Genomic DNA, 18,980 nt, shown 5'->3' with positions numbered 1-18,980 from the left:
CATGACCTGAGCCGAAGTCGGACGCTTAACCCACTGAGCCACCCAGGCGCCCCTGTTCTGACAGGAAATCTTTAACTCAAGGTTACAAAAATGATCTCCTATGTTTTCTTTTTAGAAGTTTTATGGTTGTAGCTTTCACATTTAGGTGTTTTTTTTTTTTCCATTTTTGAGGGGTTTTTTTTTTTCAGTTGTTTAAACTGTAAAATACAAATAACATAAAATTTTACCATCTTACCCGTTTTTAAGTATACAGTTCAGTGGTGGTAAGTGCATACATATTGTTGTGTAACCATTACCACCACCTATCTTCTAAAGTCTTTTCATCTTGCAAAACTGAAATTCTACCCATTACACAGTAACTCTCTCCTCCCCCTCCCCTGCTCCCCGGCAAGTATTATTCAACTTTCCTGTGATTTTTGACTCCTCTAGGTACCTCATGTAACTAGAATCACATTGTATTTATCATTTTCTGACTGGCTTATTTCACTTAGCATGATATTTTCAAGGTTCACCCCTGGTGTAGCATATGTCAACGTTCCCTACCTTTTTAAGGCTTAGTATTCCATTGTATGTTTTTACCACATTTTGTTGCTGAGCAATCATCTGTTGATGGACACTTGGGCCGCTTCCATATTTTAGCTATTGTGAATAATATTGCTGTGAACCGGGTTTACAAATAATCTGTTTGAGACCCTGCTTCCGGTTCTTTTGGGTGGAATTGCTGGATTATATGATAAATCTGTTTTTAGTTTTTTGAGGAACTGCCTCAAAAATACTGTTTTCCACAAGAGCTATACCACTTTACATTCCCACCAACAGTGTACATGGATTCCAATTTCTTCACATCCTTGCTAACACTTGTTATTGTCAGTTTGGTTTATAATAGCATCCTAATGGGTGTGAAGTGATACCTCATTGTGGCCTTGATGTGCATTTCCCTAATGATTAGTGATATCAAGCATCCTTTCATGTGCTTATTGGCTACTCTTGTATCTTCTTTGGGGAAATGTCTATTCAAGTCCTTTGTCAATTTTTGAATTAGGTTGGTTATTTTTGGTGAGTTTTAGGGGTTCCTCATATTCTGGATATTAATCCTTTATTAAAGATATGATTTGCAAATATTTTCTCTCATTCTTTGGTGGTTTTTTTCATTTTCTTGATAGTATCCCTTGATTTACAAAAGTTCTTGAGTTCAGTTTGTCTATTTTTTTCCTTTATTGCCTGTGCCTTTGATGTTATATCCAGGAAATCATTGCCAAGTCCACTGTAATGAAGCTTTTGACCTATGTGTTCTTCTAAGAGTTTTACACTCATAGCTCTTATGTTTAGAGCACCCATCTATTTTTAGTGGGTAAACTAATAAATGAATCCCAGCGAAGTTGCAGGATGCAAAGTCAACATACAAAATCAGTTGCATCAACTTTTATATATGGTGTGAAATAAGGGTCTTACTTCATTCTTTTGCATATGAACATCCAGTTTCCCCAAGCACCATTTGTTGGAAGAACTGTCCTTTTCCTATTGAGTAGTCTTGACACCTTGTCAAAAATTATTTGACATATATGTGAATTTGTATTTCTGGGTCCTCTGTCCTATTCTGTTGGTCCCTATGCCTGTCTTTGTGCTAGTGCCACACTGTTCTGATTACTGTAGCTCTCTAGTAAGCTTTGAAATAAAGAAATATGAATCCTCCAACTTTGTTCTTTTTCTGGATTGTTTTGGCTCTTTGGGAGCCTTTGAGATTCCATGTGACTTCTAGGGTAGATTTTTCTATTTCTGCAAAAACTGTCTTTGGGATTTTGATAGGGATTGCCTTGAATCTTTTAGTTGCTTTGGGTAGTATTGACATCTTAGTAATACTGAGTCTTCCAGTGCGTTGCTATGGAATGTCTTTCCATTTTTTTATGTCTTCTTTAATTCTCTCAGCAGTGTTTCATAGTTTTCGTTATAAAAATCCTTTGCCTCCTTAGTTCCGTTACTGGTTTTTTTTATGCTATCGTAAATGGACTGTTTTTCTTCATTTCCTTTTCAGATTGCTTATTTTTAGTGTCTAGAAATGCAGCTAATTTGTGTGTGTTGACTTTGTATCCTCCAGCTTTGTTGAATTCATTTATTAATTCCAACAGTTTTTGTGTGTGTGGAATCTTTAGTTTTCTTCATACAAGATCATACGATCTGGGAAAAGAGATTATTTTACTCCTTCTTTCCAATTTTGATACCATTTATTTCTTTTTCTTACCTAATTGCTCTAGTTTGGACTTCCAGGACTATAGAATAGAAGTGGCCAAAGCAGACATCCTTGCCTTGGTCCTGATCTTAGAGGAAGTTGTTTCAGTCTTTCACCATTGAGCGATGTTCACCGTAGGTCTGTCTTCAGTTGTAAGAGCTCTTTATGCCTTTTATTATGCTGAGGTAGTTTCCTTCTGTTCCTAGTTTGTTGAATGTATTTATACTCAAGGGTGTTGAATTTTGTCACATGCTCTTTCCTCATCAATTGAGATGATCGTGTGGGGTGCTTTGTTTTTCTTTAATTCTCTTAGTGTAGTATATTATTATATTGATTGATTTTTGTTGAACTATCCTTCCTTGCATTTCAGAAATAAATTATACTTGGTCATGATGTGTAATAATCCTTTTAGTATGTGAAATTTTTATTTACTAGTGTTTTGTTAAGAATTTTTGCATTGGTATTCATAAGGTGTATTGGTCTCTAGTTTTCTCTTGGTGTCTTTGTCCAGATTTGGTATGAGTTTGGAAGTGTTCCCTGCTTGATGTTTTGGGAAAGTTGGAGAAGGATTGATTAGTTCTTCTTTAAATTTCTGATAGAATTCACCAATGAAGCAGTTAGGTCCAGGGCTTTTTTTCCTTTGTCAAGAAGTCTTTGATTAGTAATTGAATCTCCTTACTAATTATAGGTCTATTCAGATTTTGTTTCTTCATGATTTAATCTTGGTAGGTTTTGAATTTCCAGAAGTTTGTCCATTTTATCTAGATTTTCCAGCTTGTTGGTGGACAATTAAGTGTTCATAGTATTCCTTTATAATCCTTTTGTTTCTATAGAATCAGTCATGTTATCCCTACTTTAATTTCTGAATTTAATAGTTTCAATTTTCTCTCCTTTTTTCCTTAGGCAGTCTAGCTAGAGATTTGTCAGTTTTGTTGGTTTTTTTGTTTGTTTTTTGTGTTTTTTGTGTTTTTGTGTTTGTTTTTTTTGTTTGTTTTTTTGTTTTTTTGGGGTTTTTTTTGAGAACCAACTTTTGGTTTCATTCGTTCTATTGCTTTTGTATTGTCTATTTTATTCATCTCTGCTCTGGTCTTTATTATTTCCTTCTGCTAGCCAGCTTTGAGTTTAGTGTGTTCTTTTTCTAGTTTCTTAGTTATATATTAGGTCATTGATTTGTGATCTTTCCTGTTTGTTTGTTTTGTTTTTTAAATGTTTCTTTATTTTTGAGAAAGATAGTGCAAGCAGGGGAGGGGCAGAGAGAGAGAGAGAGAGAGACAGACAGACAGACAAGAGGATTGGAAGCAGGCTCCAGGCCCTGAGCTGTCAGCACAGAGCCCGATGTGGGGCTTGAACTCACGGATTGTGAGATCATGACCTGAGCAGAAGTCAGACACTCCGCAGAGTGAGCCACCCAGGCTCCCCTTTCCTGTTTTTTAATGCAAACATTTATGGTTGTAAATTTCCCCCTCAGCACTGCTTTCACTGCATCCTAGAAGTTTCAGTATATTTTGTTTCTTTTCATTCATCTGTTTTCTAATTTCCCTTGTGGTTTCTTCTTGGTTATTTAAGAATGTGTTGTTTAATTTCCACAAATGTGTGAATTTTCCAGTTTTCTTTCTGTTACTGATTTCTAACTCCATCCCATTGTAGTTGGAGAAGATACTTCGGTTATCTCTTTTAAAATCTATTGAGACTTCATTGGTGGCTTAATATATATCTTCTTGCTGTATTGAACCTTTTGTTGATACCCCAATCCCATCACCTTGCTAAGAGCCTTTAGTAGCTTTTATGCAGGTTCTTTATGATTTCCTACATACATGGCATCCCATTTGCACACATCCCAAAGTGTGTTCTGGTGTCACGAGTAGAATAATTCTATATATGTCTGTTAGATCTACTTGGTTTACTGTGTTGTCCCGGTCCTGTTTCTTTATTTCTGCCTGGTTATTCTCTACATTATTGAAGCAAGATAGTGCAATTTCCAACCATTATTGTAGGACTGTCTATTTCTCCTTTTAATTCTGTCAATTTTTCCTTCATATATTTTGACGGTCTGTTATTAGGTAACAAATAGTTATAATTGTTAATATGTTCTTTCTATATTGGACCTTCTATGAATATATATTGCCCTTCTTTGTTTCTTGCAACCTTTTTTGATTTAGTGTCTATTTTGTCTGATATTAATGGAGCCACCCTACTCTCTCTGTTACTATTTGCAGGGAATCTTTTTCCGTCCCTTTACTTTTCACATATTAGTGTCTTTGGTTCTAAAGCTAGTCTCCTATAGATAGCAAATAGTTGGGTCGTGGTTTGTTTGTTTTTTTAATTCATCCTGCTAATCTCTTTTGATTGGAGAATTCAACCTGTTGAGTTTAAAGTAATTATTGATAAGGCGGGCCTTATTTCTGCTGTTTTGCTATTTCCTTTCTATGCCCTGTATCTTTTTTTGTCCTTTAATTTCCAAATTAGGGTCTTTTGTGTTTAGCCATTTTTTAATAGTGAAACGTTTTAATTCCTTCCTCATTTTTCACATGTATTCTGTTTTCTTTGTGGTTTAGTGTGTTAAACTACATTTAACTTCCTAATACTCTAATTTGAATTTATACCAGCTTAACTTCTATAACATACAAAAACTCTTTCCCATGCCTTTCAGTGATCGAGGTCATAGAATTACATCATTATCTGTTGCGTCTCCAAAAAATACCCTGATAATTGTTTTCCCTAATGCATTAGCCTCTTACATGATGTAGAAACAAAATGTGAAGTTACAAGCCAAAGTTACAAAGGACTAGCTTTTAGTCTGACAGGCTTTTTTAATGTGTTAGTCACTTAAATTATTAAGAAAACAAAATGTGGAGTTAGGATCTGTTTTTGCGGTTAACACTAGCTTTTATACTTGCACTTGCCTTTAACCTTTACTGAGACCTATGTTTCCTCATATGGCTTTGAGTTGCAGTCTTTTATTTCACTCCACAGGACTCCCTGGAGCTCGCTTGCAGGGCAGGTTTAGTGGTAATGAACTCCCTTGGCTTCTGTGTATCCGTTTTTGTTTATCCGGAGGTCTTTGCGTGACCTCTTGTCTGATGCAAGATAAGGGTCCAGGTTCTCCTTTCTGTATGTGGATGTTCCCCTCTTTCAGCATCATGTGTTAGAGACTATCTTTTCCCCCTTGAGCCATCTTGACCTCTTTGTCAGAGATCACGTGGCCATATGTATGTAGGGGTCGGTTTGTGGACTCACTACCGTGCCGTTGACTTTTACATTGGTTCTTTCCCCTGTACCACGCTGTCTTGATTCCCATAGCCTTGTGCTAAATCTTAAAATCCGGTCACATGAGTCCGCCGGTGGTTTTTCAGCTATTCTGGCTGATAAAACAACTAGGAAAGTAACATACCTTTTTGTTCCATAGCCTTTGTTTTTCCACATGAATTTTAGAATTGGCTTGTCTGTTTCTACAGAAAAAGGCCTGGTGGGGTTTTGGGTTGCGTGGTATCTGTAAGCATGCTTTGGGAGAATGTGGCATCTTAATAATGTTGACTCTTCCGATGCACGAAAATGGTTTGTCCCTCCATCGTTTTCCCTGTCAGAGTTGTGTTGTGGCTGCCCATGGACACGTCCTGCACACACTCGTTCCGTCCATCCCTAAGCAGTTCGTGTTTGTGATGGTACTCTCAGTGCATTGTCTTTTTAAATTTTAGTTTTTAGTAATGTAGGAAAAAATTGATATTTGCATATTGACCCCATATCCCGTGACCTCACTAATGTCACTTAGCAGCCTTTTTGTAGGTGCTTTATGATTTCCCACACAGGTGATATCTGCAAATGCAGAAAGTTTTACTTTCTCCCTTGTAATCTGTATGCCTTTTAGTTTTGTGCCTTACCACAGGAATTTCATTTTTGTCTTGTATAGCATCGATGAATCCAACCATTTCAACAGACCACTAAACTCTACAGTCAGGTCACAAAGGACCTTTCCACTGTGAATGTTATGATCACTAAGGCTGGATTTATAATAAATTTACTTTAATTAGAAATATAACCAGATGATTGACATGCTGGAACTTTTCAGACTTAAGGCACAGTACATCTCCTTACTTTATATAGGATTTTAGAAACAAGTGTGCAACTGTAGGTTTCATTTTTAATGATAAAGATTTTGAAATGATACCAGTATTTTTATGATAAAGAGTTTATCATTTGTGAAATATTGAACCAGTGACCTTAGCTATTCAGATATGATGAAAGGCCCAATCTAACCTTTTATTGAACATGATATTTATTAAAAATGAAACTCCTCGTTTCTATTACTTAATCAATAACACATTAAGCCATTTATTAATATGATTACAGAAGGTCTTGCAGATTAGATATTCTGCCCCCTTGTCATCTAGTTTAACAACCAGGAAACAGCAGTCTAAGCTAGAGTCAGCCAAATCTATCTAATCATGCGCCTGTAACTTTTATGAGATACTGGAAAGAACACTTACAATTTGCAGAAAGAAAATAATCTGTAGTTGCTGTCTTGGAAGGAACAAGCCCCTTTTACATCATTACATAAGTAAACCTACCTGGAGAAGATCTATTTTATTTAGTTAACCATTATTTATTTGCTTAAAACAGTGAGGTTTAGTACAGGTGGCATATTGGTAAATGTGGCAAGAAATGCGTCGCATGCTTGATGTCGGCCAGGAAAGAAGCCTGTGGTAGGAGAAAGAAGAAAGAGCTGCAGAGTCGGGACTGTTGAGGCACATCTCTGCTATGGGGTCTCATGGTTTTTATCGAAACGGAGTGCCCATCTAGCAAAGGGCACGTGTCCTAAGTGAATTTTCAGAAACGAACTGCTTCCTGGACGAGCATTCCTGTTACCCTGTGCCAGTACCCTGTGTCCTATTCCGGTCTCGGTGTGCGTGATGCCACGGGAATGTCGAGCTTCACTTGTGACAGGACAGCCAAGGACCCGGACCCCTTCGGAATACACAGCATTGTTGAGTGCTCTACAGGTCCCACTTCATTTACTCCTCACAGTAACTTTGAGGAGGGAGGTCCCGCAGTCCGCAGTTTCAAGTTGAGAAAACGAGGAAAAGGTTTTACAAGAGCCACCCTTTGTAAGCAAGCACCGTAGGGTCTGCTCTCCCCTCGTTGTCTCCCCATCCCTGAGACTTTGCAGATGAACGAGCTAAGGGTCCGAAAGCTCATTTGCCCCCAGCCCGTGTTCTTCACCACTAACCTCCGAGGCCGGTGGAGAGAAGGAAGGAAGGCAGCCGGCTACAAGTTGTTCAACAGTGTAACGCTCAGGGGCTGCCCCAGAGGGAAGGAGGAAGACTGGTGCTGGAACAGGGCAGACATCTGCCTGGCAAGGGGCTGCTCGGTCAGCCAAGTCTTTGACCCCCTTCCAAGAAGCTGCTGATGGAAAACTGTGTGCAAATGAGCCTCTGTCCAAACAAGCAGCAATGGTCTGTGTCTGGTTTAAAGGACAGGCGGAGTGTCTCGGGTATAGGTGTTTCTTTTCCGGATAACAGATCATGTGAAGTCAGAGCTGGTAGGGCTTGTAGAGGTCAGCCAGCCAGCCACCTCCCCGCCCAGACAAAGAAGCCGAGGGCCCGGAGGTGAAGGCATCGTCCTGATGGCACCGATGGGCACCAGGCCTCCCCACAGCCTCTCCTCTCGGGCACGTGTGACTGACATCTTACCAGTCACATGGAGTGTCTTTCTTTTGGAGTTCTTCAGAACTCCTTGTTTAAAACCTCTAGGGAACCTGCCCAACGTTGCTGGTTTTCTAACATCTAAAGAACTTAGTTTTGCATAAAGTGTTTGAATTTTGTGCCTGGAGCATCTGGGTGGCTCAGTCGGTTAAGCATCTGACTCTTGATTTCTGCTCAAGTCATGATCTCATGGTTCATGACAGCACAGAGCCTGCTTGGGATCCTCTCTCTCCCTCTCTCTTTCTTCCCCTTCCCCGCTTCATGCTCTTTCTCTAAATAAACTTAAAAAAATAAAAATAAATTTCATGCCGAAAAGTTATTACTAAAGTAAAGTTTTTCCTTTTTTCCTTAGTGAAAAAAACTCATTAGTCCTGGAACTGGAAGGTAATGAAAAGTTGTGGAAATTATAGAAAAATGTGATCAAACGTTTTCCCTTGTAACCTTGATCCCTTGATCAGTCCCTGTACTGGTTCTCCTTGGGGACACGTGTTCTGAGGCCTGTTCCTAGTACACTGTCGGCCCTGGCATTCTCACCGGGGACCTGGTCCTGTTCTCTGCCCGCATGGCTGGTTTTTTGGTCCCTCTGGTGTGTCATCGGCAACCCAGAAGTGGGCTTCTATTGTCAAAATGGTGAGGGGGTTGCCTCCCAAAAACAAAATGTTCTTTACTTGACCGGTCATCTGGATAGAGCTGCCTGTTCAGCATCACCTCGAATAGACCCAAACGGTCCCAGAGGCTGATATGAAATCACACAGAATGTTTCCCCAAAATAGACCCAAGGGTCTGGCCAGGTTGGTGGCTCGGTATTCCTAGGGCCTCTGAGGGAGTTTGTGTCTGAGGACATCTTGGTGGCTGTGCGGCAGGCAAAGCAGAGTGTGGGTTTTATCCTCCCTGCCCCCCCCCCCTTCTGTGCGGCTAAAATACACTCAGTCCATTGTACTTACTTGGTATCATCTGTTCTTCCCATGGTGCATGTTTTCCCTCAAACTGAGGACATGTGAGGACTGGGGAGCTGAATGCTTGGGGGGAGGTCTTCTGGGTTTGTGGGGGAGGGCTTTTGTTTCTATAGGATAGCAACGCATTTTTGCCCACTTTCTGTGCTCCCTTTTAGAATCAGAGATTGAATCGGAGGCTTGTGTTGGTTTTACAATTTTATTTGTGGTTTTTATGGGTAAATCTTCATCAAGGTTCCTTTGTCAGAAAACTGGATAAATGCATGGCCTTTCTGTCTGATGGTAGATAGCTTTTTTCCTGTCTGAACCAGTTTTCTGTTGAGAGTGCCTCCGCGTGATTTATTTCAAATAACTTGGGTTAGAAAGTAAGCGGGTCTCTGTGACGTTTTTAGTTTCAGCTCAGAGCACTTTGAGCCAGTATAGAGACGCATCTGATAGCAGCATTTCCCAGCAAAACACAATTGCTGTTGATGTACATAATTGATCACTTTATTAACTGTGGAAAAAAGAAGCCTTATTGAAGCCATAAAGCATAACTTCATTATGTCCAGAATGTAGAAAGCAAACACATTGGAGAGTGGCTGACAGGTTCCCGTTTCAAGGCTGATTCTGATCACGATAATATTCAAGCAGCATTGATTGTTCTCTAACTGGATTTTTCTCTCCGTAGGCCTCCTCGGAAGAGCTGAAAGCTGCCTACCGGCGGCTGTGCATGCTTTACCATCCCGACAAGCACCGGGACCCGGAGCTCAAGTCCCAGGCGGAGCGGCTGTTTAACCTTGTGCACCAGGCTTATGAAGGTCAGCAGAGGGCCAGGCCTCGCGCACATGCCCTGAAAAGCAGCTGCTCGATTTTTAAGAGGCTTGATTTGTAGAGGACAGAAAGAGAGTCCTTAGAGGTGCATGAGAGAGGAGGTTAGGTTAGTGCTTTTTTACTGACAAGTCCTTTGAAAGAGTGGTAGTTTGCCCTGGAATCAATGTGTCCGGTCAGTGGGACATGAGAGTGTGAGCAGAGCAGACGGGGGCCGGGCTGCAGGGAGCACTCAGGCTCTAAATCGCTCGCTGGCTTTCTTCTAAAGGGAGCTCTTCCAGGTAAAATGCTGATCGCTTCAGACAGGCCCTCTTTGTTCTCTTTTTTTTTATGAGAACATTCACAAGAATGTTTTTTTTACTTGAACATCATTTTATTGGCTCCGGAGCATTTGGTTAAGGAAAGGTTCTAACAAAAGGAAGAAAATGATGTTAGGAAGGCCAACAGGAAGTAGAATCAAGTAATTCAGGTTTTTATACTTACATCTTAGGTACTTCAGAAGGAAAATTTTGTGATGTAGCTGTGTATAAAATATTGAAGTCGGGGCGCCTGGGTGGTTCAGCCAGTTAAGTGTCCAACTTCAGCTCAGGTTCATGAGTTCGAGCTCTGCATCGGGCTCTGTACTGACAGCTCCGAGCCTGGAGCCTACTTCCGATTCTGTGTCTCCCTCTCTCTCTCTGCCCCTCCCCTGCTTGTGCTCTCTCTTTATATATATAATCAAAAATAAACATTAAAAAATTTTTTTAAATGTTAAAGTAACTGATGGGTCCAGTTTCTGTTGGAGATGGTGGAAAAGTTCTAGCAACATAACAGTGATGGTTACACGACACTGCATGTACCTAATGCCGCTGAAGTATACACTTAAAAGTGGCTGAAATCAATTTTATGTTATGCATATTCTGCCACAGGTTTATAAATAAAAATTTAAAAATATTAATGCACTCTTAGAATATATGCCAAGTAAAATAAGTTATTCATTCCGGAACAGATTGGTGATTTGCTCCTTAGTTAAACAGACCAAAAATTAGATAATGTGTTTCTTTATGAAATAAAGACTTTTTGTTGTTGGGTGCCTGGGTGGCTCAGTCGGTTAAGCATCCGTCTTAGTCTCGGATCATGATCTCACGGTTCGTAGGTTTAAGTCCCGCATTGGGCTCTGTGCTAACAGCTCAGAGCCTGGAGCCTGCTTCAGATCGTGTGTCTCCCTCTCTTTCTCTGCCCCTCTGCCACTTGTGCTCTGTCTCTTTATCTCCCTCTCTCCCTCCTTCCCTCTCTCTCAAAAATAAACATTAAAAAATTTTTTAAGCAATTTTTTTAACTTTTGGGTTTTTTTAATTTATTTTTGAGAGACAGAGCGTGAGTGGGGGAGGAGCAGAGAGAGAGGGAGACACAGAACCCAAAGCAGGCTCCAGGCTCTTGAGCTGTCAGCACAGAGCTCAATGCGGGGTCAGAACCTGTGAACCATGAGATCATGACCTGAGCCGGAGTCGGACGCTTAACCGACTGAGCCACCCAGGCGCCCCAACATTAAAAAAAAATTTTTTTAATCTATTTTAAAGACTTTTTGTTACAGACATAAAAGCATATGCCATATTTCACTTTATGGTTTTATCAAAAAATTGGATTTTACTGATGAGGAAAACTCGGGCTGCAGTGCACGATCCACGTCTGTGGTCAGCATTGGGTCTTTAGCAGATTTAACTCCTGCTCAGAAGCCTGTTCCTTTTATCGTATCCTGTTGTCTGAATGGCTGTGTGAATTTTACCGTTGTCTAAATTACCCCCGTAGCCAGCTTGTGTTGTCCTGGAGATTCAGGGAAGAGTTAACAGAAAACCCGAACGGTTCATGAGGAAGTGCTGTGGCAGCAGAGCCGCCCCCATGCTCAGCCTCATGGGGAGACCAAGGGAGAGCCGTGAACAGATAAGTCCCTACGAAATCCTACAGATTAGCCCAAGAAGTCTGCCTCCCACGTCTTCCAGTGGTCAGCACTTCTTTCTTCCCCGTTGGATTTGCGTATGGATACAGTCATTTACATCGTTTTTTTAATTAGGCCTAAAAATACATGGGAAGTCTCAAGGGAGAGAAGTTTCGAAGGTCTTGCACAGAAACTGGCAGAGGAGGTGAGGAAGGGAGCGACGACTGGCTTTCCTGACACTTGCATTCCGTTTGGATGTCTTTCCAGTAGCTCTGTCCCTCCCTGAAAAATCTTTTTCTGATGTACTTATTTAGGTGATGTGGCAGCCACTGTGGTGACAGGTGTTTGGGTCTTGAAATGATTTACAAAAAAGCAGAAGGATATTAAATATATATATAGTAAATATATATAGAGCTTATTCAGACAGGCTCTGATTGTAGAAAAATCTGATTTTACAATCAGAGCCTGTCTGAATAAGCTTTAGAAACTGGAATTAACTCTTTCTTTGTTTTTGTTTGTTTGCTTATTGTTTTTTTTTTTTTTTTTGCTTATTTCTTTATTTAAATCCAAGTTAGTTAACATATAGTGCAGTAATGGTTTCAGGAGTAGAACCCAGTGATTCATCACTTACCTGTGACACCCAGTGCTCATCCCAACAAGTGCCCTTCTTAATAAGCCCGTCCCCCCACCCACCTCGCCTCCAGCAACCCTCAGTTTGTTCTCTGTCTTTGAGAGTTTCACAAGATTTGCTTCCCTGTCTGTTTTTATCTTATTTTTCCTTCCCTTCCTCTGTGTTCATCTGTTCGTTTCTTCAACTCCTGAAATCAACTCTCTCATCCCCAGCTACCGTATAGACTGTGGCAGAAACTTCACCAAATTTGTTAAAAAATAACTGTTCTCGAGTGGCCCGAGAGTGCAGCTTCCTACCAGGGGCACCTCACAATGAAGAATTGCTTGGACACAAAAAATCCGACATTTCTCATTTGTGTCCCACCTTTAAGCACACCCTGGACCAGATCAGATAGGCAGTTAGGGGGAAAAATGCACAGGGGTGAAGAGTGCCTCTCGGTGAGATTGTGCTTGGACAGGGAGGAAGGGGAGGAGGTGGATTTACCTGACGATGTTGTTTCCAGCTCTGAAAGGTGAATTCCGTGCTTTGTAAACGTGTGATTTTTAATTTGCAGTGCTCAGCGACCCCCAGACCAGGGCCATCTATGACATCTATGGGAAGAGAGGCCTGGAGATGGAAGGATGGGAGGTAAGAGAACCTGTGCATCTGGCATCCCAGGAAAGTCTTTTTTTTTTTTCAACGTTTATTTATTTTTGGGACAGAGAGAGACAGAGCATGAACGGGGGAGGGGCAGAGAGAGAGGGAGACACAGAATCAGAAACAGGCTCCAGGCTCTGAGCCATCAGCCCAGAGCCCGACGCGGGGCTCGAACTCACGGACCGCGAGATCGTGACCTGGCCGAAGTCGGACGCTTAACCGACTGCGCCACCCAGGCACCCCAAAGGAAAGTCTTTAAACATCTGCAGAGCACCAACCCCCTGATCCCACAGCCTGGGACCACGTGCTTGAGAATCCTGGAAGCCGCTAGAGTCCCTTCCTGCCTTCATATTTCGGTGTGAGAGATGACTTCTAGGCTTGGCTATGCCTCTGCGTGTGCTCAAGCAGGTCAGCCATCCAGCTTGTCCTCTGTTTCCTAACCTGTCAGGTAAAAAGCCAGGGGCGTAGGCTGTACCAGTATTTTCTAACCCCCGGGAGGGAACAGGCTGGTTGGGGGTCTGATGGAAGACAGTTTCCGTAGGGGTGCGGTTCTATCTCCACACGCATTTCCTGCCACCCTCCACCGTTCTGTGCCGCTCCCTCCGCCCCAGGTTACGAGTGACTGCATTTGGGACGTGTTTGTGTTGGTAATGTGCTGTACGTGTGAGCAAATGGAAACACAGAAAAGTTGACAACTACTGGATTGAATTGCCCAGGAGGAAAAATGTTCCCCTGGCAGCCATGCTGTGTAAAAACAGTTACTCACATTCACACAAGCTTCTGTTCTCCCTTTGCTCTGTCGCTGACTAGTCACAGAGCCTTGAGCAGGTCCATGTTACGAGTGCGGGGAGGGGGAGGGGCGGCACGAGGATCAGATGGGAAGATAGGGGAAGATGAATACGAAAACCAGGGGGAAAACCCTTAAGTTTCTGTAAGAACATATAGGCGTTAGTACTTAATTTCATTAAAGAAACTTGGGTTTTGACGCCCCAGAAATTGTAGGAGGCTGTTAATGTTAAATTGGCCATTGTTGATTTCTTTCTCATCACTGTATAAATTACCCCTGATGTTCTTTTGGTATTGAATCTCAAGCCTGTAAGCCTGTCTCCTCTAACTAGCATTAAAACCTTCTACAGACCGTGGGATAAAGAGTACAAGAGAAGCGAGACAGCTTCTGGTTCCCTTTCCACTGCTGCTTAATATTGGTGGCTTGTGGGCCATGTTCCACCCGTGGCCATGTTTTGGTTGCCCACACAACAAATTGTAGTCGCTATCATTTAAAACTCGGGACATTTTGCATAAAAGTCCGGTGGTCTGTCTTCTCTTGGAAAAATCAGAAAATCTGGTAGCAGTGTATCTGACTTCCCCTGCGAGGAACAGCAGTCCACCAGATCTCCTGAGCCTCTGCCCTGCGGGCAAGGCTGTGCCGTCAGCCCTCCGGACACTTAGCACCTCCCGTGGCCTTACATCGGGCCTGCCCTTCATCCGCGTGTCCTGCCTGGCTCCAGCAGGCAGTCGATTTCTGGCCTTTGGTTTGATGGAAATAGCAGTGCTTCAGGTCACATTAGCTCATCGTAGCAAAGCGTTAGGTCTAATAGCTAAGCATTTTTTCATCCTAAAAGGAAAATAGAATCTTGTTGTATTTACTGACTTTCTCCTCACCTTGTGTCCACCACGTTCAAGCTCCCTTGTTTTTTGAAGACGTGGGTCGGTTATAGCGTTTCGTGGTAGCAGTCAGTGCCGCAGAAAGGCTGCAGACTTCTCTTACATGCCCCTCCCTTCAGAGTCAGGGTTGTTCATTCCCAGCAGCATCATCCCAACTAATGGAGCGGTGGGGTAACATCTTCCTGGCAAAATATCGTGTGGTTTCCTATCACCAAACCAAATTATCTCCCTATTAGCAACAAAGCAAAACCGCAGGCACAGTAGTGATTATACAAGGATGTAGGCAGTCATGGATGGTGAATGGGTAAGTTTTTATATGCATATATTTTGGTAAGCTACTTTAAGAAAATCAAGTTCTCATCGATCAGAATTGGCTTTTTTTGCATTGATTCTAAGCCTTCACTGAATATAAAAATGACTTCAAGGAAGAACACCTGAAGATCCCCTCCCAGATGTGCACTAAGAGATGTATCCGGGTCTAACACATGAGGGGAAAATTGAGCCCCTCATTCAGGCTGTGATTGAAGAGTCTCAGTGAACTCTGGAGCGCTCTGTGGGGCTGGCATCGCCACTCCTAAGAGGAGACCCCTCCCGCTGCTGGCTGGTTCACACGAGGACTCTCCTGCATCAGTCAGAGCTGCTTCCCCAGGGAGGAAGCTGAGTTCCCTTCGTGCTGTTGCTGGTGTTATTTTCTAATTGCTGATGGTATCCATTTGCCCCACATCTGTTAGTCTGAACAGATGGGGTAGTCGCCAAAGGGTGCTGTCAGAATCCTAGCGCCTTCAGTCCAGAGATGTAAGAGCCCACCCCAGGCATAGTGGCCACTCCCTGTCCAGCAGAGGGGTCACCCCCTTCTTTTGGTGGCCGCTGGGGAGCAAATGGGAGCTTGTTCAGGCTGCACTAAGTACCCTGCATTCAGTCATTAGGTAAGTTTTCATTCCTTGTTTTTGTCTTTTTCTTAACGTTTATTTACTATTGAGAGACAGAGACAGAGCATGAGCATGGGAGGGGCAGAGAGAGGAGGAGACACAGAATCTGAAGCAGCCCGAGGCGGGGCTCGAACTCACAAACCACGGATCATGACCTGAGCCGAAGTCGGACCCGCAACTGACTGAGTCACCCAGGCGCCCCCCCCCCCTTGTTTTTGTCTTTTAACCTTCAAGAGGCTTTGTCATTCTCCGGCAGGATTCCACGGGAACGAGATGCAGGGGTTCAGGCACACCCACGTGCAAAGCCAGCCCTTTCAGTTTTCCAAGTTGGTTAGCGGGTTTGTGTGGATACCCACGTTGGAAATGAGATTGGCTTCAGAGTGGCAAGGCTCACCCTGAGCTGGGAACGCTTGGTGGTGCTCAGTCTGCTAACAGCTCGCCAGCGGAATGGAGAGCACATGCCTCAGTAGCACTGGCAAGACAGTACATCGTGTCCTTTGGCCCAGACCGTTCACTGTCTACTTTTGTGTGCAGCCCCTTACTTTGTCCTTATTTCACTGCTTCCGCTCTCTTAGACGTCAGTCTTACCGTGTCTAAGAAGGTAACCTGCATTACCAAGAGCTACAGTGTGGCCAAGATCATGAAACAAAGGCTTGAAAGCTCTCACAGACTAAGGAGACAGGATGACTGAATGCAGTCCCAGAGCCTAGACTGGATCCCCGAACAGACAAGGGATGCGAGTGGAAAAACTGGTAAAATCCAGAAAGTCTGAGTTCAGTTCACGGTAGCGCACCAAGGTTGGTTTTGAGATTTGGCAGCCGTCCCGTGGTTACGTAAGGTGTGAACATCGGGAGAAGCTGGGTGAAGGGTGTACAGGAACTTTCTGTACTATCTTTGTCGTTTTTCTAAAGTTCTAAGTAATCTTCTAGAATTATTCCAAAACAAAAGTCAGGTAGCTAGAATCAGAATTTTCAGACCAGACGGTACCTCAGGAATCCTGTAGTTTATAGCAGGGATCTGAAGTGAGAGATCAGGGGACCCCCACCGAGGCCACCAGGAGGTTAGAGGCAGTGTGGGACAGCCCGCTTTTCGCCAGGCTGCCTTGCTTTTCAGGGTCCCTGTCCCCTCTCCCACAAGCGAAGTCAGTCTTCCTGGCTAACGCAGGGACAGAACTAGTTGGTGAATGGATGGTTAAGGCGAACAGTCCAGGTGTGTGGATTCGCGGGCTGCACGTGATACGCTCTGTCATCGAGAACGTCTGGTATTTACCAGCTGTAGTGCCATTCAGGAAGGTGTGCTCCTGGGTGCACATGTCTGAGGGTGACCAAGATGGAAGACGGTGACCTGCCCCTAGCCTGGTCTTCCTCCGTCCCCACCAGAGAGCACGCCGTGTGAAGGAGAGCATAAAGGCCGGGGGCCTCGGAAGCTGGAGCGAGACGCCCTGCCCGGCCCCTCACTGCTCGGGAGGTGCCAGCCGTCCTGACTTTGCAGTTAGCTCTGATTATGCGCCAGCTCTTTGCCAAAACTCCTGTAAAATTGACTAGAAATGGGATGACTTAACCCCTGTGGAGCATCTGCCTCTTCAGTTCACCAGGGAGTGTGGGAGGGGAGAGGGATTTGTACCTATCGATCCAGCCGGCAGAGGTGAGGCAGCTATAGAGTTTTTGAAAACAAATCTTGTTCTGCTCTGGCCTCTGTGGAGCCTGACACTTTCTGGTCTTAATTCCTGGAATCTTACGAATCTATTTTAAAAATACCAATATAGGGGCGCCTGGGTGGCGCAGTCGGTTAAGCGTCCGACTTCAGCCAGGTCGCGATTTCGCGGTCTGTGAGTTCGAGCCCCGCGTCAGGCTCTGGGCTGACGGCTCAGAGCCTGAAGCCTGTTTCCGATTCTGTGTCTCCCTCTCTCTCTGCCCCTCCCCCGTTCATGCTCTGTGTCTCTCTGTCCCAAAAATAAATAAACGTTGAAAAAAAATAAAAAAAAAAAAAATACCAATATAGGGGCGCCTGGGTGGCACAGTCGGTTAAGCATCCAACTCTCGGCTCAGGTCACGATCTCTCCACCGGTTTCGTGAGTTGAAGCCCTGCATTGGGCTCCGTGCTGACAGCGCAGAACCTGCTTAGGATTCTTTCTCCCTCGCTCTCTGCCCCTCCCCCACTCGCACTCTCTCTAAATAAATAAATAGATAAACTTAAAAAAAAAAAACAGTATAGAGGCACATACACCACAGACACGGAGTCAGTGTCGCTGGGTAAGTCTGGCTGGTCAGACTCGTGCTCAGTCTGCACTCTCAACACCAGCGTCCCGTTGGGCAGACTACTCGGCATGAAGCCTTTTCGTCCAGGTAGAACAGCCCGGTTGCTCCAGGACCCGTGGAGGGGGCTCTTCCGCTTCCCATCCAGATCCCCTTGGCCGTGGTAATGCGTCATGTAGGTCGCCACTGGTAGGTTCCATAGTCGCAGGCCCACCGAATCTGGGTCCCAAGGTCACAAAGAATTCCTAAAATATTTTAAATCCTTTTTTCCTGATCCGTCTTGACCTTCACGGTTAAATGGAATAGTTGATTACTTATATTTCCCTGAAGCTCTCTTGTCTTTATTTTCTGTGATGAAGGGAGAGGCTGACAGGACGTGGGGGCGGGGGGGGGGGGGGTGATGGAAACTGAAGCACTGAGCCTCACTTCCGCTCTGTCCAGGGCAGGGACTTCGGGTGGGTGGGTGCCTCACGCCCTCAGCTTTGGAGAAGTAGGTGAGTCAGTTAAATACAACCGAGGGTGTTGTTGTGAGGTAACGAAGCAGTCACTGGCGTGCCATTTAGGACTTTCATTTGTTCTTGGATGGTTTTTAAGTGTTCTATTTTATTTTTGAAGTTTATTCATTTGAGAGAGAGCGAGTGCACACATGACTGGGGCGGGGGCAGAGAGAGAGAGAGAATCCCAAGCAGGCTCCACACTGTCAGCACAGAGCCTGACTCGGGGCTTGATCTCATGAACTGTGAGATCATGACCTGAGCCGAAATCAAGAGTCAGACGCTTAACCAGCTGAGCCACTCGGGCGCCCCGTGTTTTTATTTTAGGAATTATTGATTACATCTGGTTATTAGAGGCGGAAATGCTGTTTTCCTTATTTTTTCCTCTTTACTTCTTGAAAGCATAGTAAACACATTTCTCAGTATGCTTTTGGCTAAGCCAGTTTTTGTATTTATTTTTCTGTATTGCTGAATGATAAAATAAAGGGACACAGAACCTAGAAGGTGACCCGGTTTATGTGAGAATGCACACACACATACATGTATGCACAGAAGGTGTCTAGGAAGATGCATTAAAAACTAGATGTCAGCCTGGGAGAAGGAGGATGGCAGAGAAGAGGGAGTGAGCTGTAGGCAATTGTACTTTTTTCCTTTATATCCTTCTGTACTATTTTGATTTTTTGCTGTAAGCATGTATTTTTTTAAACAATTTTTTAAACTTGTGATTTCCAGGATTGCTTCTTCTCACATCACCTCCCTTTTTAGC

At 43.6% G+C, this 18,980-nt stretch overlaps 1 protein-coding gene across 1 annotated transcript in view; it reads left to right on the top strand.

The window, feature by feature from the left end:
* The window catches only part of DNAJC11 (DnaJ heat shock protein family (Hsp40) member C11), a 71,730-nt gene that overhangs the window by 15,639 nt on the left and 37,111 nt on the right, over positions 1-18,980 (top strand). Inside the window, exons 2-3 of the mRNA XM_045475510.1 lie at positions 9,550-9,679; positions 12,789-12,862. Of these exons, the coding sequence (XP_045331466.1) occupies positions 9,550-9,679; positions 12,789-12,862 (204 nt within the window). The remainder of the gene's footprint in view (positions 1-9,549; positions 9,680-12,788; positions 12,863-18,980) is intronic.

Source organism: Leopardus geoffroyi, chromosome C1 (assembly GCF_018350155.1).
Source record: "Leopardus geoffroyi isolate Oge1 chromosome C1, O.geoffroyi_Oge1_pat1.0, whole genome shotgun sequence".
Lineage (NCBI taxonomy): Eukaryota > Metazoa > Chordata > Mammalia > Carnivora > Felidae > Leopardus > Leopardus geoffroyi.
This window is presented reverse-complemented; position numbering and strand designations above follow the sequence as displayed.